The 23,007-nt window shown below is 43.0% G+C and overlaps 1 protein-coding gene across 9 annotated transcripts in view; it reads left to right on the top strand.

Annotated features, from left to right (window-relative positions):
- MAGI1 (membrane associated guanylate kinase, WW and PDZ domain containing 1) overlaps nt 1-23,007 on the top strand; it is a 437,602-nt gene that overhangs the window by 312,557 nt on the left and 102,038 nt on the right. For all 9 annotated transcript variants that reach the window (XM_044302329.1, XM_044302331.1, XM_044302333.1 and 6 more), the window contains exons 3-4: nt 2,692-2,811; nt 20,854-21,063. In XM_044302329.1, the coding sequence (XP_044158264.1) occupies nt 2,692-2,811; nt 20,854-21,063 (330 nt within the window). The remainder of the gene's footprint in view (nt 1-2,691; nt 2,812-20,853; nt 21,064-23,007) is intronic.

Here is a 23,007-nt window from a genome sequence, read left to right as displayed (position 1 = left end):
TGGAAGCAGCAATCCTGTACGGCACTTACTTTCCTAAACTCAATATGGTTATTTCCATTTTTTGACTTTTTACTTATTTTTAGACTTCAAATGCAATCTGCGGGAGGAAGCGCTTCCGCTGTGAATCTAGAAATCAGCGCTGTAACAACTCAAACACTTTTTATGCAAAATCTCTTTGCTTTGCTCCTTTTAGAAAGCAAACATTGTGGGTTTGTTTCAAGTGAGGTTTGTAATCATTGTAGGCATCCAGACGGCAGAAGAACCCTTTGATTTTGCCATCTGCCAAGCAGTGTGTCCAGCAAACAGCTTGTCACTACAGTCAGGAGGCAGTGGGGGGAGGCCGGCTTCACACCTCCCTGCCCACCCTGCCTCTCCTCTCCTCCGCTGTTTTAAATATTTGCTCAAATCCAAGTCAATTATCTAGAGAATTCCAGCCCTGACATTATATCAGATAATGTGTACAAAGGAGTAGATAAGATGGCTGCACTGCAATGATAGGGCACTGATATACGACACTGGTGTGTAACCAAAAGCCTGCATGGAATATGGATGTGCATGGCTTTCCATAGAAACTCCACCTTCAGACAACACCTAAGTTGACCTGGTGATCAGTTGATCAACACTGATCTGGTCATAACCTGTTACCAGCAGCGGCCTCTGGAGGAGAAGTGAAGTATTACATGCAGCCAGTCAAATGAACGGACAACTATGTAGTACACAGAAGTCCTCCACTTCTATGATATCCATAGGACCTAATAGGACATATCTAAAGGGGGAGTCTTCATAAGACAGTCCCATTAGCAAATATGTAAGACCAACATGATTAATATAATACATGTCATTATATCACATACTCATAGGCTTTCTATAGAAAAATTTTCATGGTATCCAAAAAAGAGAGTTGAATGACAAATCCAGCACTGCTACATCTGCAGATCTCTATTATCACCAAAATGGTGTAAGACAGTAGAAACCTTAAAAGCATTTTCTCAGCACATCGCTGTTTGCCACCTCCATAGTTTTGTTAGAAAGCTGAAGGCTTGTGCCTGCTAATATTATTTTAATTAAAATGATTTGCATCCTCCTACCACAGAATAAATATTTAAACCTCGCTGTCAGGATCGTGGGTGGCTGTAAATCTCTCTGTGCTATTGAAACACCTTTTTTGCTCGAAGCAGTCCTGTGCGGGTCACCACCCAATATTCCACCCAATTTCTGCACAGAGAATGAATGCACCCTTGTCTCAGCGTGAGAGTGGATCATTAGGGCTTGTTTCTTGTTGCATATTACCTGTATACAGTATGTAATAGGGATATAGTTAGTTGTAACAGTTGGAAAAGTAGCCATCAAGTTGAACCTGCCTTACACTTCTTTGGTCTGTAGACTATCTATCTATCTATCTATCTATCTATCTATGTTTCTATCCATCCATTATCTATCTCTCTATTTATCCCTTTGGTCTATGTATCTATCGATCTATGTATCTATCTGACTATATATGTATCTATCTATCTATCTCTATCAATCTATCTATCTATGTTTCTGTCTATCTATGTATCCGACTATCTATCTATTTTTCTATCTATCTATCTATCTATCTATTTTTCTATCCATCTATCGATCTATCTATCTATTTTTCTATCTATCTATCCATCTATCTATCTATCTACCTATATATCCATCCATTATCTGTCTCCTATTTTTCTCTTTGATCTATCTATCCCTATTTATATATATTATATCTATCTATCTCATATCTGATTATCTAGCTATATGGCTTCCTAACTTTCCACTCTCCATCTGCCCATCTGTCTGTTATTTATCATTCTATACACGTCGCCCTTCCGTCCAGTCAGTTCTTTCTGTGCTCGTTGTCAGGATTACCTCCCTATCACTGCTGATGGTGAAGTAGTATGGATAGGACTCTGTGCTGTTTGGCTTTGGACTCCACTCTCCAAAAGATCATGTTTACACTTCAGCCCCAGCACCAAAGATGGATCTCACTGCTACACTGAACCTACATGAGATATTTCATAGACAAGCCTTTGGAATGTCCTTGACTACTGTCGGAGAGTGTTACATTTGTGATCATTTGCTTGTAAATCCGAATACTGTGCGTCACAGGGCCGGAGCTGGTTTTCTCTTGCTGAGGGCAATCTAGCTAGTATGTGTTGTCTGAAGCTGACAGCTGGTGTCATTGTCCCTCCCTGTGGTTGTATGTCATAGACCAGATGTTGGATCATTTGAGGCCTCAGTCTCACAGTGTAGTAGGACGTTGTCTGTAGAGGGTTTCAGTGGATAGACTCTTCTGTGGCCAAAATGTATTGGTAGACTCTTTATAAAATTGTACATAGACATCATGACATTCTTTCTTTTATTGTAGGGCAGTTTTAGAGGTTTTGCACCATATGTGGTTGTGTTCGTAATGTTATCGGGCAAAGATACAATTAGATGATTAGAGTCCATGTCCATGTCCAGTTTCAGATAATCTTTGTTGGGGGGAAGTTGATGGCTTGTTCATCTGGAACTTCAATCACTAGCAAATCCCATCTCAGTGCCACAACAGATGGAATCTCATTGTTTGTCTCTAAGTATCCAATTATCTCTTTTTGTGTTTGTTTATTGTTCACTTTAAATGACATTTGAAACAATTTCTTCTGTTTTAATGTTGATTTCTTTTCTTCTTTGTAGGCACAACACGCCCACCTAGAGAAGGAGAAGTCCCTGGTGTGGACTACAGATTTCTGACTATACAGGAGTTTTTGGCACTGGAACAGAGTGGAACGCTACTTGAAGTTGGGACATATGAAGGTATGATCCGAGAGCTTAATGTACAAAAGAAAGATACACGTTTCCTTTAAAGGGATCACTTTCCAGAAGGTCTGCTTTTATCAAGGCACAGCACCACATTGAACTATGGTCAGCCGAACTAGATGTTTTTGTCAGGACTGGTTCACAGTTTAACATGTATGGGGAGCTCCAGACTCTTGAGCATGTATGTGTATAGGGGAGTCAAGAGAGAGAGAGAGACGTTGGCCAAATGAGTATTCAGCTGACAGCTATTGAAGGTGTATGGCCACCTTAGAGGTTTAGCCCATCCTGGGACATTCATGGCATATCACTTCTACCCCCTCACTTTAGCAATCGGCGGCAAAGGAAGAGGACTTCTTTAACTGATGGTTTAGATGGTTCTCCTTTATGTCCCTCAACTTATTTCTGCCTCAACGCATTACAGTTTACATCTTTTGAGTCTAGTTCACTGCTATATAAATGATGCATTTTACAATTTTCTTATAGAATAATTCATTTGAAAATATGTGTCTCAGCAGACCTGATTACAGGATAATTAAACCATTTGCAAACTCTTGTAATTTGTTAATCTGATTGCAAAATTGCAGAGTGAAAATTCAGAAATGGGATTTTGAACGATGTGTCCTCATAAAACCTTGACTAATTGTCCAGGCAAAATAAGAATTTATTTATTTTTCTGTCTATTATGGAAGCGAGAAAGCAGTGCTGACAAACAAACCATCATCGCTGGCTTTCTGTAGTAGAAGCCTCACATGGCATCATGCCACAACGAGCAGTCAGCGGTATACTACTACTACCATGCTTCTCAATGTTACCCCACGGTATACTACTACTACTATGCTTCTCACTGTTACCCCACAGTATACTACTACTACTACTATACTTCTCAATGTTACCCCACGGTATACTACTACTACTATGCTTCTCACTGTTACCCCACGGTATACTACTACTACTATACTTCTCACTGTTACCCCACGGTATACTACTACTACTATGCTTCTCACTGTTACCCCACAGTATACTACTACTACTACTACCATGCTTCTCAATGTTACCCCACGGTATACTACTACTACTATGCTTCTCACTGTTACCCCACAGTATACTACTACTACTACTATACTTCTCAATGTTACCCCACGGTATACTACTACTACTATGCTTCTCACTGTTACCCCACAGTATACTACTACTACTACTATACTTCTCACTGTTACCCCACGGTATACTACTACTACCATGCTTCTCACTGTTACCCCACGGTATACTACTACTACCATGCTTCTCACTGTTACCCCACGGTATACTACTACTACCATGCTTCTCACTATTACCCCACGGTATACTACTACTACCATGCTTCACTGTTACCCCACGGTATACTACTACTACCATGCTTCTCACTATTACCCCACGGTATACTACTACTACCATGCTTCACTGTTACCCCACGGTATACTACTACTATGCTTGTCACTATTACCCCACGGTATACTACTACTACCATGCTTCACTGTTACCCCACGGTATACTACTACTACCATGCTTCTCACTATTACCCCACGGTATACTACTACTACCATGCTTCACTGTTACCCCACGGTATACTACTACTATGCTTGTCACTATTACCCCACGGTATACTACTACTACCATGCTTCTCACTGTTACCCCACAGTATACTACTACTACCACCATGCTTCTCACTGTTACCCCACGGTATACTACTACTATGCTTCTCACTGTTATCCCTCGGTATACTACTACTACCATGCTTCTCACTGTTACCCCACGGTATACTACTACTACCATGCTTCTCACTGTTACCCCACGGTATACTACTACTGCCATGCTTCTCACTGTTACCCCACGGTATACTACTACTACCATGCTTCTCACTGTTACCCCACGGTATACTACTACTACCATGCTTCTCACTGTTACCCCACGGTATACTACTACTACCATGCTTCTCACTGTTACCTCACGGTATACTACTACTACCATGCTTCTCACTGTTACCCCACGGTATACTACTACTACTATGCTTCTCACTGTTAGGGTCCATTCACACGTCCGTTGTTTCTTTCCTGATCTGTTCCGTTTTTTGCGGAACAGATCTGGACCCATTCATTTTCAATGGGTCCTGAAAAAAAATCGGACAGCAGAATGTCTGATTTTTTTTTTCAGGACCCATTGAAAATGAATGGGTCCAGATCTGGTCCAGATCTGTTCCGCAAAAAACGGAACAGATCAGGAAAGAAACAACGGACGTGTGAATGGACCCTTACCCTGATAGGGTGATTGTACTTGAATCAGGCCACATGAGTAGTGTTGAGCGAAGTTTACTTAAATTCGATTCAGCTGCTTCACCGAATTTCACAAAGAAATTGCTTCATGACGAATTGCTTCTATACAAAGCGCATTTCTTTGCAAGTAGTGGATGCAATGATTCAGTCGTTAAACCGCTCAAGATACCATGTTCATAGGCTGATCGCGGCATCTGAGATTAAAAAAATGAGGGCTTTAAGGGGTTAATCAGTTAAAAAATAATACCTTAACCATTTGAGCACAAAGTTGATTGAATATCCCGCGCAATGGTGACTTCTTGCATCACAGCGTGAGGGATCTTCAATCAAGATGGCTGCAGTGGCCTCTTCGCGCTCAAATGGATGAGGTGAGTCTGAATTTAAAATAATAATGGCATTTCAGTGAAAATTGATTAGTTACCATGAAGCACGAGAAAATTCAGCTTTGCGGCGATTCACATTTTCCCTGAAATTCGTATCGAAGTCCACTTCAGATACTTCAATTCGCTCAACCCTACATATGAGCCCAATATTTGGTGCATGATACCACAAAAGAAAACAGTGTGTTGGCAATACTTCTTGAATTCAACGTAACTGTTCAACTGTTTTTGTGGTCAATGTAGCTCCATGTTCAGATGGATCACCAATCATTAGTGTAGGTAAAAAAAAACCAAAAACTGTCCTTAGAGGGTTAAGCATCGACATCCTGAAGAGCATGAAAGCCAAAAATCAAGACCAAGCCATGACTAGAGGCCCAGACCAACCAAGTTACGGGTGGTGGTGTTCAGGATTTTGATATTGATGGTCTATCCTCAAGCTAGACCATTAGTATCAGGTCGGCAGGGACCCAACAGCCTGCATTCCCGCCAATCAGATGTTATCTGGTAGCTCTGGTGCTGGAAACTATACAGCTCCATCCGTTGTGTAGAGATGAGATCCGGTTACAGCAGCACTCTTCCCATTCACTCCATTAGGAGCAGTACTGCAGTTACCAGTTGTGTCCTTTAGGGCTCGTTTACATGAACGAGTGATGCCCGTTGCCATATTGCGGACCTGCAATACACGGGCACCGTTCCGTGGCCATTCCGCATCACAAATGCGTACCCATTCATTTCAATGGGTCCGCAAATCCAGAGATGCGGAACGGAAGAACGGAACAGGACACTACAGAAGCACTACGGAGTGCTTTCTGGGGTTCCGTTCCGTGCTTCCGCACCGCAAAAAGATAGCACTTCCTCTATATTTTTGCGGAACGGAAGGACTGCGGACCCATTCAAGTGAATGGGTCTGCGATCCCCATGCAACTGCCCCACGGACAGTGCCCATGCATTGCGGACCGCAATTTGCGGTCCACAGCACAGGCTTCACATGTTCGTGTGAACGAGCCCTTACACAGTGGACACAGCTCTGTCGTTCTAGCACCGACTTCCAGTGCTGGAGCTACAATGTAGCAGCTGATCGGTGGGGATGCGGGGTGTTGAACCCTGCCAATCTTCTGATAATGATAATGTATCTTGAGAGTAGGCCACCAGTCACACAAACACATTAGACAAAACTTTGACAATCTTGATTTTTGGCAGTAAATGAAATTTTCGGGTGGCTTCTCGACTCCAGGCTCTTCCCATTGAAATAAACAGCCAAGCGTGCCTGTTTATAGGACAATTGGAAGATGCTGGCTGACCGTTAATCAATGTATATGGACACTTATGCATTCACTAGAATTACAAGCTAAATATTGTACCTCATTTAAAATCTGACACCCCCCTACAATGTCTTAAAATAAAAAATAAAAAAATTGGCTGCAGCTGTGACTTGCCGAATCCAGGCACCGCTGCTCTTTGTAAACAAACGGCAAGACAACGGTTCTGGAGAAGCGGGTAAGTCGATCATATTTTTTAATTTATTTGAAGACATTGTAGTCATTGTCCTAGATTTATAATTATCTCAGACAACCCCTTTAAGGTAAGGAGGTAGACTTAGTAGTTTGTTTTTTTTGTTCTAGAAATGAGCTCTCTGATGTGATCACCTAAGAGGCAGGGAGTCCCTTTGTGCAAATAGTGACCTGTCCTTTGTCATGCATCAGTAGTAGATATGGGTAAGACCTACCCAACAATGGGTTCTTTGTTTTCTGCTGACCACACGTAGAAGATACCTTAGTTGTTGGATTGTTTTTACCGACCGATTCTAAAGCCGGATTTACACAGGGCGGTTGTTGGGCCAATTATCAGGCATGAACGTTAGCACAAAAGATCCTTCCTGATAATCAGCCCATGTAAAGGTGTCGCAGATGCAAAATGCTCGTTCATCATGTGAAATGGTCATTTATGGGGACACCTAAATCGTTGTTTCTGGGCAGCAGGTTGTGCTGTGTGCACAGGGCTCTGCTGCCGAGAAATAATGAATCCCTACCAGGAAAAGCAATAGCGGCACTCATCGCTCGTTCCCATACAGTGGAGGTGATGACTGCATGTAAATGTTATCAGGAAGAAACAGTTCCTTCCTGATAATTGCCTCCACAGACATTTGTAATGAGTCCCGCTAACAATCTCATGTGGAGAGAGTTCAGAGAAGAGCTACTAAACTGGTACATGGATTGCAGGATAAAACTTACCAGGAAAGATTAAAGGACCTTAACATGTATAGCTTGGAAGAAAGACGAGACAGAGGGAATATGATAAAAAACTTCTAAATACATAAAGGGAATCAACAAGGTAAAAGAGGAGAGAAGATTTAAAAGAAGAAAAACTGCTACAAGAGGACATAGTTTTAAATTAGAGGGGCAAAGGTTTAAAAGTAATATCAGGAAGTATTACTTTACTGAGAGAGTAGTGGATGCATGGAATAGCCTTCCTGCAGAAGTGGCAGCTGCAAATACAGTGAAGGAGTTTAAGCATGCATGGGATAGGCATAAGGCCATCCTTCAAATAAGATGGGGCCGGGGGCTATCCATAGTACTTAGTATATTGGGCAGACTAGATGGGCCAAATGGTTCTTATCTGCCGACACATTCTATGTATGAGGAGCTCTGGTCGTTTCGCCCACAGATGAAGTTTAGTGAAAGGAGGATCAGGCATGTTGAATTTCAACCCTATAACATGTACAATGTCTACTGTCGGCACCCTCGAATGTAAAGGAATGATGGATTTTGGGCTCGGTCTTTCAATATTCTGTTCTTTGGATTCAAGAAGATTTCTAGATGTTAACTACTAACTGAACATACAACCATGATAGATTTTTTAAGTGATTCTGCAGTGAACTGGAGGTCTAGTAGTTAAGGTTGGCCATACACGTTATATAGCTGTCAGCCAAATGTGTTCTAAATGGGGAGAGGGGAGTAAGTGCGAAGCACGCACAATGGCCATGGGTCCCTTAAAGCAAATGTTTGTCATGACGTCAGTTGCAGTGAAGCAACACGGTCACAAGGCCCCTTTTAGTAATGTAGTGTATGATGGTACCCAGGTGAAGGAATGCCAGAGTGGTGTAGGGTAGCCTATAAGGTCCCTTAACAGTTTTGTGCACGTGTCACGGTGCTCCTACCTGGATACGGCTGGAACCCAGGCGTTGTCATAGGAAGCAGAGAAATAGGGGTAGCAGTACTAGGGGATAAAGAAATAACTTGAGTCCAGACCTTGTATATAGTTGAACAGCAGCTTTACTTTAAAAAAAATTCATCAAAACAGTCTTCAAACTTTGTCTTGGTTCCAGCAGGCTTTAGCATGAACTGGCAGGCAAACTCGTCTCTGCTACATCTGTTGCTCTCTGGCTCTGCTGTGCTGACAGGATAGCTGTCTCTGGGTGCTGCAACTTCTCTCTGGTAGTCTGATTTTTCCAGGGAAAACTTTCTTCTCCTGTATTCTGAGGCTTCAAGCTGTGGCCTCATGTCCAGCAGAGCTGAAGATGCTCTAACTGGTTCAGAAAGAAAACATTAAGAAAACAAAAAAAAAAAACACTCACAGTCCTATCATTCCAGCACCGCTGCCTTGTTCTCAGCTTTTTTGGGTCCTGGCTGGACTGGAATGGGTTTGGTTCGGTGACCACTGCAGACAGTCACTGGCCTCAGGTAGTCACATGTGCTTGAATTGCATGTCACTACTTTGTGCCGCTCAACCACATGTGACCGCTAAGGTCATTGATTGGGTGCAGTGGTCACTGGACCAAGCCACTTGCAGTCCGGCTGGAACAGAAATAGGATGGGAACGTGGTGCTGGAAAGGTGGAACTGCAGACAGGTCAGTGTTTTTTGCTTTTTAAATGGGACATGTCTTCCAACTGCTGGATTTTTTAACTTCTAGGCCTAACAACCCCTTTAATCGAATGTGTATGGCCACCTTTGCAATCATTGAATGGAAATGTTCTCATAGATCCTCAACAAATCTTCTTTTCATGGAAATTCTCTGATGACTAAGTGGTTCTGTATTCAGGAAGAAGGTTCAGACCTTCGTTCCTCTGGTGCTGCTGTCATAACACTGGGGTTTCTTAGGCCTAATGTGGATATCATTCTGTTTGTGTTTGCACCATGTCCGGAATAAATGTTGTATCTAAGAACTATTTATGAATTTCTGCCTGGTATGATGATAAGATCTTGGAAATTGGTTTACTGGTGGCTTGGTTCTGTTACTAGTTCCTGGTGATTTAATAGATCATAGCGCCATGAATACGTTTTTATTCTTCATAAATGGGCATCTTATCTGCCCGTAGGGGATCCTGCCACTGTAGTAATAGCTTCAATGGATGTGTGACCCTGCCTTTGTTTTTAGGGTTTTTCATGCTTCCTTCCTCCTTTACTTATTGACTGTTGGTAGAAGAAGATTAGTAGTGTTGAGCGTATCGAAGTTAACGAAGTGGACTTCGATTCGAATTTCAGGAAAAATTTGTTTTGCCTCGAAGCCGAATTTCCTTGTGCTTTGTGGTAGCGATTAGATTTTCTGTGAAATGGCGGTAGAAATTTAAAAAAAAATCATACTTCCCTTATCCATTTCAGCACGTGGAGGCCGCTTCAGCCATCTTTCTTGAAGATCCCGCGCAAAATCTCATGCGCGGAGACGTATGACGCGCAAAATTTAGCGCTGGATATTCATGCAAGATGGCCGTGTTTTGGCTTCCAAAACTGCATACAGAAACCTCACCGTGTGAACGTACCCTTATTGAATTGTTGGGTGTGTGCAAGATCATACCCAACCACTGCCATTCGAGCATTGTGTCATCCTCTTTCTACACTGCTGCCATTATAGCCTATGACTAGTGTTGAGCGAATCAAAGTATCCAAAGTGGACTTAGATCCGAATTTCAGGAAAAACTTGATTCGCTGTGAAAAAATACATACTCATCTCATCCATTTGTGCACGAAGAGGTCGTTGCATGCGGTGACATGTGAAGATGGCTGTCGCAACCTCTTCGTTATCAAATGGATATGGTGAGGTTTTTTTTTGTTTTTTTTTTACCGGATTAACCCCTGAAAGCTCTCAATGTTAATCTCAGGTGCCTCGATCAGAGATGAAAGAATTCTCCATAATCTCGCTGAACGAGGCGCCATCGCCATTCTCTGTCATTGCACCTGACATAGAAAGAAATGCACTTTGTGACAAAGCCATGCAGTTCAGGGAAGCAGCCGAATCAAATTTTCCTCATCTCTACCTATGACTATGTGATTGTTCAGAGATGAACAAATTTATTAAAATTTGATTTGTGGCTGAATCTGGTTGTCCGAATAAATTTTACCCAAATCGCAAGTGCCTGGAAATCTCTCTCTCTCTCTCTCTGTAATCTCTCTCTTCTCCTGAATTGAGCGAATAGCAAAAAGTTTTAATTCATTCAAATCCGAACTTTTTTTGGGAAAATCTGGGTTGAATTCCTGAATTTTAGAGCCCATTAGCTCATCTCCAGTGACTGCATATCATGCAGTGTACTGAGGTGTTATTGATGTTTAGGGGTCTTAAACGCTATGGACACCTTTGGGGGCAGTTTTTTTGCTTTTTTATTCAATTTGGGCTAAACATAATTTTTTCAGTTGGTCTTTATTAATATTTATCAACTGTTTTTGTTTTATAGACTTCACTTTCAGGGTATCTGCAGACCATTTCTCCCTGTGAGAACATTGTTAACTTTCATCAGTTTGATAAGAATTTAGCTATACAGTGGTCCCTCAAGTTACAAATTTCCAGAATGACCATTGTAAGTTGAGTAATTGGTTCCAAAGACCCAAAATGTCATCCAAGATAAGAGAAAATGAAGATTTAAGAAAAATAAGCAGATATCTAAGACAAATAAAACAAGTCCTTATATAACAGTCAGGGACAACTGCTAACTACCAACTAATAAAGCTATTTTACCAGAGAAGTGACCTTGATTGGTTTGGATCTGAGTTAGCATTGTATGTTGAGTCTAGTTTCAACTTACGATGGGTCAGAAAAGACCATTGTATGTTGAAAATATAGTATTCTGAGGCCATTGTATCTTGAGGGATCACTGTAATGGGTGTTTATGAGCTGTCAGGAGATTAGAGAGAAGGACAACACATGGAGCCATCGGTGTAGCTCCTTGACGGATTCAGTGTAAAGCAGAAAGCATTAAACTGCATGTATACTAAAAGAGAAGGCTTTAGAAGAAAAACTAAATGTTGATTTGTTTTTTAAATAAAGACCTATTAAAAAAATGTTTTTTAACCCCAAATGCAGTAGAGTTGGGATACGATACACTGTGAACATTAGCAGCATTACGTAAGACACAACCTGTTATAGTGCTCTGATAATTATATTTTTACAGCAGTGTACTTGAAGGGACACCTCCATCAGCAAGTGTTATATTTTTTTTTTTTAAACTAAATATTCATAGAAACCATTCATTTACCGTAGTTAGTTTTATCATTTTTGGCTGCTTTTCTTTTTTATTTCGGCAGTGCTATGCCATTAAACTATTGTCATTTTGTAGCAGTCAAAGCAAATTATAAAACCTCCTATATAGATAAGTAATCCATTGTCAGTTTATGGCTGCTGAGTGGAACATTATCTGATTGGTAATCCTCATGATAATAGTAGATGTAGAATTGGAATGACAGATGTTCATACACCCTATAACAAGACCCTATAATAATAATATTAATCATTGTGTTCATGGCACAAAAAAGTAGTCAAAATAAATGGATAGAAATATATTTTTCCATACATATAAATTGTTTTAGGTTATGGCTGTGTATCGGCAGCAAGTTGCAGAAAAGTCGCACTACACAAAAGTGTGTAGCTACATGGCGAAATTTCGTATAATTTATTCAAATAGTGTCAAGAAAGTCGCACAACGCTTCATATCATTTATTTCAATGGTGTCACCATGCTGCGACTGTGATGCAACTGTGATCCGACTTGGAAGGATTTTTTGCAAGTGTTGCGTCTCAGCATGTTGCATTGCAACACCATTGAAATACATTTTATGAAATGTTGCATAACTTTCTTGTGTAGTCGTACCCATAAACTTTTTAGGGAAGCTGTGGATAGCTATAACTTTTCCCTGCAGCAGTAGTATTACATGCCGCACCTTCAGCCATGTAATACATAAATGTGTCTGTCCACCACAGCTGTCCGCTCTCTTGTCTGGATCTTAGGAGAAACATCTTGAGCTTGGACCCCCCTTCTTCCTTCTGTGACATCCATATGCTCTAGGGCATATGGACATGGGCTCTCTCTGTGGGTGTGACATAGACCTATGCATAGAAGAAATCATTAAGGGGTCAACTCCTTTTCATGGCACTCTACAGAACGGTTATTTATCCATATAAAGTGTTTGTTTCGTAAAAAATATAAAATATTTCTATCAATTAGATATCTGTCAATTTATTCCATTGCTTATTCACGCGCAAGCTCAATAGGGTGACGGGAATAAGAGTGGGTTTATGTGGCCTGATGGAAATGTTCCTTCCCGTCAACTGCCTACTCTTCGGTGGAGAAGACCTCTGTATTTCCATGCAGCTATCTCCTCCACAGTATGGGGATGAGTAATGGCTGCTGACATTGCTCATCCCCATTCAGATGAATTTTTTCTGGGCAGCAGATATCTGTTTACGTAGCATGATCTGCTGGCCAGAAACGGTGACTGAGATGTCCACATGAAAGATTGTCTCACCTCGATGAACGAGCGTTTCACATGTTCATTGGGTGATCAGCGGCACCTTTTCACAGACAGATTATCGGTAATGAGCGTTTGCAGGAACTTTCATCCCCGATCATCTGCCCCACAATCGGGCATTGTAAATCAACCATAAAGGGGTTTCCAAGATGTTAATTCTCAGTCATGACCTATCCTCAGGATAGCAAAGAAAGGAATAGGGGTTAGTCAGCGCATCCCAATGCGCAGGTGCACGTCGCCATGGCTGAAAGCACAAAAGCAAAAAGAAACACAATGCAACAGCACCCTGCGAATAACAAAGTAAATACAGTAGTGCCATTCTCACCATAGTAAATGTACTATCCTCAGGATAGGCCATCAGTATCTGATCCACGATGTCAGAAGGCAGCATCACTCCTGTGAGTGCAGCGGCCTTCTCTCAGCATTCCCTAGGCTAGTGGTGACAATGTTCATCTGTCACGTGGCCTAGGGCGTAGCTCAGCCCCACAGAAGTAATTAGTGCGTAGTGCGATACAATGTACGGCGCTGTGCCTGGTAAGTTGTGAGAAGGCCTTGGCTCTAACAGGAGCGCCAGTGCCTTCTCAAACAGCTGATCGACGGGGGGTCCCGGGTGTCGGACACCCACCGATCAGATACTGATGATCTATCCTGAGGATAGGTCATCAGTGATAAAATCTTTTAGGCTGCTGTCAGACACCTCTGACTACTGCTAATCTCACACAAATGGGCAAGTTGAAATCCAACATTCCCAAACCTTCATTCCCCAGCATCTGCCACCAGGGACCAGTTGGATACCCCTATACATATTTGATGATATTAGATAAACAGGTCTGTCAAAGTTCACCTAATGTGTTTGGCCACCCTAAAGGTCCCTTTACACAGGCCAATGATTGGGGTTATCTTCCCCATGCAGAGGAGGAGAATATTGCTGCATGTAAATGCAGCTCTCACCACCTCTGACCAACAGGTAATTATTGGGAACTGACAGTTTGTTCCCAATAATTGCCTGCTCGTTTGGCTATTGTCAAGGGGCTTTAGGTTCAGCAAAAGGAAAAGTCAATGATAGAACAGAACAATGGCCTGATGGCACATGTAATTTATTTAACACACACATATATATATATATATATATATATATATATATATATATATATATATATATATATTAGGGCTGCACGATATGGGAATTTTGTGCGATTGCGATTAGGGCCCTAAAAATTGCGATAACGATATGCAATGCGATATTTTAAAGGAATTGTGCTAGAGGTCTATTTGCTTGGATTTTCCCATATGAGCCGCTGACGCGGCTGGGTATGACATAGTTATGGGGGATCTGTGGATGACGCTGAGTTGTGGGGGATCTGTGGATGACGCTGTGTTGTGGGGGATCTGTGGAGGGTGCTGTTATATGGGGGATCTGTGGAGGACGCAGTTATGTGGGGGATCTGTGGAGGACGCAGTTATGTGGGGGATCTGTGGAGGACGCCGTTATGTGGGGGATCTGTGGAGGACGCCGTTATGTGGGGGATCTGTGGAGGACGCCGTTATGTGGGGGATCTGTGGAGGACGCCGTTATGTGGGGGGTCTGTGGAGGACGCTGTGTTGTGGGGGATCTGTGGAGGATGCTGTGTTGTGGGGGATCTGTGGAGGGTGCTGTTATATGGGGGATCTGTGGAGGACGCTGTTATATGGGGGACCTGTGGAGGGCGCTGTTATATGGGGGATCTGTGGAGGACGCTGTTATGTGGGGGATCTGTGGAGGGTGCTGTTATATGGGGGATCTGTGGAGGACGCTGTTATATGGGGGATCTGTGGAGGACGCTGTTATATGGGGGATCTGTGGAGGGCGCTGTTGTGTGGGGGACCTGTGGAGGACGCTGTCATGGGGGACCTGTGGAGGACGCTGTTATGGGGGACCTGTGGAGGACGCTGTTATGGGGGACCTGTGGAGGGCGCTGTTATGGGGGACCTGTGGAGGACACTTATGGGGGACCTGTGGATGGCACTGTTATAGGGGATGTGTGGTGGACACATAGGGCCATGAGGGGGGCCAGCTTAAGACATATAGCATCTTATGCTGGTCCTCCTCGTGTGTCCTAAACTGGGCACATAACTGCCTTTTGCGTGTAAAGTGTTTTACTAGTGTGTGTGGGTGAAACAATCTCTCTCCTAACAGGTCCGGCCTCTGTACTCACTATCAATGCAATGCTCTGCAGCGAGCGGCAGCGAGGTGGCCGGCCGGCGCGTGACTGACGTCACTTAGTAACGCTCCTCCCACTTCAGGAAGCAGGAGCGTTGCTAAGTGACGTTAGTCACGCGCTGGCCGGCCACCTCGCTGCCGCTCGCTGCAGAGCATTGCATTGATAGTGAGTACAGAGGCCGGACCTGTTAGGAGAGAGATTGTTTCACCCACACACACTAGTAAAACACTTTACACGCAAAAGGCAGTTATGTGCCCAGGGCCCCTTTTTATATATAATCGCAGCATTTTCGGGTGGGCCAAATCGCCATATCACATTTGCCGATTATCGCGATTCGATTATTTTTTCGATTTATCGTGCAGCCCTAATAAATATATATATATATATATATATATATATATATATATAGCGCTACTATTCCACTTTACAGACATTAGCATCAAGCTGTCCCCAATGGAGCTAACAATCTAAGGTCCCTATCAGTATGTGTTTGGAGTGTGGGAGGAAACCCAAGCAAACATATATGAGCGAATGCACAATTTGACAATCACAAGGAGTCTTGGGGATCGTGGACCATCCTATAGCATGCTTTATGGAGGTGTAGTATGGGACCATATATTTTTATAGGTTGAACAAAGCCATAGTATGACCATGAGTAGGGGCGTAACCACCGTGGCGGCAGACCATGTGACTGCTATGGGGCCCAGAGCAAGAGGAAGTGAAAACTTGGCCAGGACTCTACCCTCTAAAGCAGGGATGCACAACCTTTTCTGGCTGGGGGCCACGTTGTGAGCCTGAACCAATTCCAAGGGCCGAAAATAAAACTTAAAGGGGTGATACCAACTGAAATACTGTATTTATGGCATATTGAATACAGTATGTATCATAAATGTCTGGTTACACCTCCAGGATTCCCATCTAATGGGGAAATACATGAAAGATCCATGTGAGCAGCCACAAGACATAGACATACATGTCTGTTACCAGATAGTTGGGGGCCGCACAGAATGGTATCGAGGGCCGCAGGTTGTGCACCCCTGCTCTAAAGGAACAACTTTTAGCAAATGAGGCAGTGGAAAAATGGCCCAAGGGTCATTGAAAAGGGTTTAGGCAGAAGCCCATCTGTCCTGTGGGGGGGCTGGTTTGATCCTTGCTTTGGGGCCCTTATTTCTCTATATGGGCCACTGACCATGAGCATGAGGCCTTATGGTTGAAACTTTGCGGACGTATGCCTTCCATAGAGCAGCCGGTATAGATGAGTGTATGGCAACACCCCTTACCCCTCTCTCTGCAAAGCTTGGAAGATGACGAAAATACCATGTGCTCTGGATAGATCCTCTTATTTCATGTTTCTAGGTTTATTTTATGTTCCATACACATTTTTGCAAATCTGCCTTTCAATGCAAATAAATGTAAACATTGAAAAAATTCTGCAAATATTTTTTATTAGTTTCTTTTTAAAAATAGAAAGATTTAGATTTTCCTTTTTCCAAACAAGGAAGTTTGTATTGATTGTGGGAGAAGCTAAATGCTCCCCCCTCTGCGCGCACACTTTTGTCTGCTCCAGCTGCCATCTCTTGGGTCTAGGGTCTGGTTGCCTGGTTACTAGAGTTTCCTCAAGGCATCTTCTGAATAGCGAGCGATTGCAAGTTTCTGATGTGTGCAGGCAGATTTCTCCTCTCCCCTGTACTGGCTTCTTGCAGAACAATCATTTGACAATAAACATGTGCCGTGTGCATCCAGGATTATCTATTACCGTGGATATCTTCTGCAGACACCTAGTCGAGATGCTTTATGGACCATGTACACATGACCCTACGATCAGGCAAACGGTCATCTCGGATCGTCCCCGGTCATTGCCTGATCAACCATCAAACAAGCAAACGCTTGATCTCATCAACTGATATCATCTTTTTTGCGGGCATAAAAATCCTTGTTTGTTGGCTGGTGGAAACGAAGATGTGCTGCCTACAGTAATGAAACCGTATAGGAATGAAATGGAGCTAAACGAGTGCCAATCGGCTTGCTATATACATGACTTGTACTCCTTACCACAAAAAAACTGTCAGTGTAGATGGACTCTTAGTCGTGTTGGCTGCCGTGGAAGATTGTAGCACTGATTTATTTGACGCGCTCTCCTTATTAATTTCTCCAGTCTTGTAGTAAAATTTGGGTAAAATTTTATATTATTTATAATCGACCGTTCCAGGTTCCAACATGGGCAACAGAGTAAGGCCTCATGCACGCAGCCATTGCCCGGCCATGCCCGTATTGCGGCCCGCAGACAGCAGGTTCGCAATATTAAGCACCGGCTGTTTGTGCACCATGCATCACGGATGTGGACCCATTCACTTGAATGGGTCCGCAATCCAGAAGGTCCGGTGCAAAACTTCCTTGGGGTTTCTCTCCGTGCCTATAGAATTCCTTTATAGGTTCCGTTATAACAGACGTATATCGGAATTCTAGGATGGCATGTAAAACGGAAGCCTTTAAGAGGCATTCCGTTTTTCTCCATGGGGACACATAATGGTTCCGTTTCTTTCGGTTATACATGACGGAAAAAATAGTCCTGTCGACAGGACTATTTTTTTCCGTCATGTATAACCGAAAGAAACGGAACCCCCATATAACTCCTTAGTATGAGTGCAGGCCATATATCACATAGGGCTACAGTATACTTGTGTGAATCCAGCCAAGGGGCTTCCAGTTTTTCTGACGCAATAGAGACTCTTGTATGAGCTGCAGTGGGTCCATGTATTAGTGGTCTTACTATACCGGTGGTGACGTTTCCTATATATTCATCGCTTTACCCACATACGATGTTATGTGGTAACCAAAATAATAGTGATGCCAATTGTGATTCCATAAGTGCCAATACGTCTTTGTAGTTGTATTTTACCAATATATAGAATGTCTACATTCTGCTCTTACTCGGTCTGTGATATTATATCTTCTGACTACAACACCTGCAAGTACTATATTCCTATTGAGAATTTTAATAAATGTGGGCACCAAGAAGCACCAAAACTTAGTCATTCTTATTTTTAAATGTTTTTTTTCCACATTTTTATTTTTATAAGATTCATTAATCGTCCAGTTGCTTTATTATTGGGGTTGTCAGCCTTTCTGATTATATGGTGGGCTGCTGTTGAGACCCCCAGTGATACACTGTAATCTTTACCTTGCCACAGGGGGATTGGGGCCCTGTGAAATCAATGGGCTCTTCCCGAAATGAAAGGACGTGCTGGATCCTCCACAGAGATAGACATTCTTGGTAGTTACTTTCTGTTCCTGCCAATTAATCAATGGAGATTTTAATTGCAGGACTCATCTTCATCAACTCCCTAGTAAAGTGCTAAACATGAGCTTTCTGAACCAGGCACGCTGTTTATATCAGAATTGCTTTAAAAATAAATACATTATATTTTATGTATTACACAGCATCATTTATTAAACATTCAGTAATTTCCATCATTACAGCATAACCCAGGGGTCAGCAATAGAGATGAGTGAATCGATTTCTAAATGAATTGGATTTGACATGCATTTTGTAAAAACTCAAGGTGTAGGCCAATCTGAATTTTGGTGATTCGATTCGGATGAATTTTGGAGGGGGGTAGATATGCAAAGAGGTATCGCTCAAGAAAGAGAACCATCTCACCAGCGCCACCTATCGGAAGTGGCTCCCTACAAGTCAAGATCCGATTTTCCAACGAGCCTTTAGATTGACAAGGGAACATAGCCAAGCCAGATATCCATTCGTAGACAGCCGTTTTGGGGTAAGCACCCCTCATCAGTACGGAGTAGGATTCTGGCTCAGTGCGATGCTTCGGAAGCGGCTTAAGCCTCATGCACACGTCCGTGCTCAAATCCATGGTGGTCAGTGACGCATCCGTGAAGTTGTCTGTAAAGGATCCGTGTTGGGTTCGTGTGTCCATTATTTGCTGTCCGCGTGCCATCCGTGTCTCACTGACCCTGCACAGCTGAAAAATTATTTTCAAAGCATCTCTTCCTAATGACTCGTGAAACGTGGATGCAACACAGATGGCATTCCGAATTGCACCCATGGTTTTCACGGACCCATAGACTATAATGGGTGTGATGGACGGACAAAATAGAGCATCCATCCGTGCTAAAAACACTGACCAAGGGGCCGTGCTAAAAGACTGATGTGTGAATACACACATTAAAATGAATGGGGACGCGTGCTGTCCGTGGAGAACACGTACAGCACACGTCCGTGGAACACCTGACTTGTGAAGTGAGGGTTTATGCAGGGTTTTGAATCTCCTAGAGACCAGACCTGTATGGAGAATTACTGGAAGTCCTCCATGGTATGGAGACTGATTGGCAAGGTTTAATTGGAAATTATATGCAACAAGGGGGAGAGAGAAAAAGTCAGCGCAATTGAGAGAAAATTAATCAGCAATTTTTTATTTTTTTTAAGTGAGAGAAACTCGGAGTGTCATATACAAATTTTCAGGCCAATTGAAGCACTTTTAATTTTGGTAGAATTGATTCGGACCCAAATCAAACCGGTTAACCAATTCAGCCGAATTTGAACTTGAATCGAATTTTGAGCGATTAGCTCATTTCTAGTCTAGTCTAGACCTCCGGCACTCCCGCAGTTAGGAAACTACAATTCCCAGCATGCACAGTTGCTCGGCTGTTCTTGAAAGTGAATAATGGAGCATGCTGGGAGTTGTTTCACAACAACTGGAGGTTGCCGTCTCCTGGCATCACCCCAGCATCCAAATAATATCCCCAATAGTTTGTTTATTTATTTTACACTATTGTTCTAAATTCATACACAAAAATATTTTTAAAAAAGGGGGAAAAAAAAGTTTGGAGAAGTGGCTCAAAGTGCAGCAGCTGCCTCCCTCTGCACAGCGATTCATTGGGGGCCTATAAGGATCCTTTTTCCAGGTTTGTGAAGAGGAGGAAAGAGAAAAAAAAAAAATCTCCCTCCGTGGTAAAAGAAACGAGAGCAGCTTGATAATGTGGGTCATTCCTTCCTTTCTTCGGTTTTCAGGGTGAAAGGGGTAATGAATTTTATATTTTCTGTCGGGGACACACACTAAATCTGACATTGCGTTGTACAAAAGCTCGCTTGGACCAGGATTGCTAATTGAAATTCGCAGGGAGATGAAGTTTTGCTATTCAGCCCAGCTGCCTTTTGTTTTAAATCTCTGCAGTGAATGATCTTCAACAATGCGCTCCTCAACTCTCCCAGTAAATGCAACTCAAGTAACCCAGAAGGAACAAAGAATCTCTCTTGCCTGTGCCTGGAACTGTAGTAGTAATTCCCCACCCCACACGGTTAGGACTGAGGAATCGCGGGGTCTTCCAATGAAAAGGAAGCCGTATAGAAATAAACGTGGGCTGCATTTAACTCTCTTGTTTCTTGTTGCCTAGGTAACTATTATGGGACACCGAAACCTCCGATCCAGCCCGTTGATGGGAAAGTGACTTCCGGTGATGCATTGCAAAACCCGTTCTCCGGCGCTAAGCACTCGACCCCTAAACGGACAAAGTCTTACAATGATATGCAAAATGCTGGCATAGTGCATACCGAAAACTACGAATATGAGGATGAGGCCCCTGAAATGAACAGTAGTTTTACAGGTAAAATCAATTGTGGTCACATATTTACCAAGACGTATAGGGAACGGCAGGGATGGACTACCGGGAAGAGAGAAGATTATTCTTGTTACAACTTTAGGCCGTTATTCTTGGATGTCTGAGATCGTTTTGACTAGACTTCCCTTTGAAGGGTGGGGAATATTTCAAGGGACTGGGACCTTAAAGGGGTATTTCCATCTGAGACAATGGGGGCATATCGCTAAGGTATGCCCCATTGTCTTCACCGAGAACGGAGCGGGGAAGGTGGTGGCCGGTGGACCCCGGGTTTCACTGAGTCCGGCCACCACAAAGCGCTCTCTCCATAGTACTGAAAGGGAACGCACCGCGCTTGCGTGGCCACCGCTCCCATTCAGTTCTATGGGGCTGACGGAAATAGCTGGGCCAGGGCTCGGATATTTTCGGCTGCCCCATAGAAATAAATGAAGTGCGGCTGCCCATTCTTCACAACTTTTGGGCCTCTGTTCTCAATGTAGATGCAGGTCCCAGCGCATCTATCAGACAATGGGGGCATATCCTAGCAATATTCCCCTTATTGTCTGAGATGGTAATACCCCTTTAATTACAGAGAATGTGTCGTCAGATAATGACCTAGTATTTAAATCAAGTTTTTATGTTAAAATATTTTTTAGAATTTGTTTTTTTTATTCATTTATTTATTTTACTTTAATTTTCCATGTAATTATCTATATTAAAAAAATATATAATAATAATCCCCAATTTTTTTCTCTGACTACTGAACCCATGGGCGGATTGGCCCCTCACAGTCGGCCAGTGGAAGTTTTTGGGGATGTATTTTGTGATGCTGGGGGCAGTATTTTCTGATGGACTGTGGTATTTGGTCTGCTAGGAAGGGGGGGGGGGGGGTCTGCCTTCCATCAATTCAGACCCAACTACAAAATGAGGTCACTTTTAGTATTTTTTCCAGGGACACTTTAAAGGGAGTCTTTCACCTAATCTGAGTGTTTTAGACCGCTCAGATCAGGTTATAGACTCTTTGACCCTCATTACAATGTTACCTTTGTTTTATGCGTCCCTCGTCCAGATTTTCATATTGCGCATGCGCCGGCCAACTTAAGACAGCCGGCGCATGTGCAATATAAAAAGCTGTTCCTCTGCCCATAATGGGCAGAGCAGTGCGCAGGTGCGTGCCAGTTCCCAGCCTGACTTCTTCTCTTGCCGCTCGTGACGTCCACCGGCTGGAGGCAGAGGAGGAGGTAATAATAGGACAGAAGGGCGGGCCAGAGGGCTGAAAGAGGTGTGTTTTTCTGGGCACATCGCCCAGTAACGCCGCCCCTGGGCACCTTCAGAAGCTCATTTGCATACATATAAAAAAATAAATTTTCAATATCTGGACGAGGGACACATAAAACAAAGGTAACATTGTAATGAGGGTCAAAGAGTCTATACCCTGATCTGAGCGGTCTAAAACGCTCAGATTAGGTGAAAGACTCCCTTTAAGTTCCCAGTCCGCCCCTGACTGAGCCTCACACTAGGCTGAAATTTCCTGCTTCCTATAATGATCACTTCTCAACAGTCATCTCATTATCTTCACAGGCAGGAATGCAGTGACCGAGAACAACTATATATAGATAACACAGGGTCCATCATTCACAGCAGGCGATGGTCACTGCTCACTTTTTTCCTCCCTGCACAATGACCTCTTCACAGATCACAGAGCATGCCCACAACAGTCTCCTAGTGACTCATCTCCAGACTATAGGTTCCTATGGTCCATGTGGCTGCTGTAAAGCATACCTTTAAGGCTACCTTTACATAGTTGCGGGCTGTCATGCAGAAATTCCACACAAATTACCGCATGGATTTCCGTGTGTTTCAGTACCAAATCCACACAAAAAACGCATGTGTTACTTGCGGTTTGTGGGTGTGAATCTGATGCGGTTTTGCCAAATCTCATACTTTGCTGGT

The sequence above is a fragment of the Bufo gargarizans genome, chromosome 7, assembly GCF_014858855.1.
Source record: "Bufo gargarizans isolate SCDJY-AF-19 chromosome 7, ASM1485885v1, whole genome shotgun sequence".
Classification (NCBI taxonomy): Eukaryota; Metazoa; Chordata; class Amphibia; order Anura; family Bufonidae; genus Bufo; species Bufo gargarizans.
The sequence above is the reverse complement of the archived record's forward strand: the minus strand, read 5'-3'. Positions and strand labels throughout refer to the sequence as shown.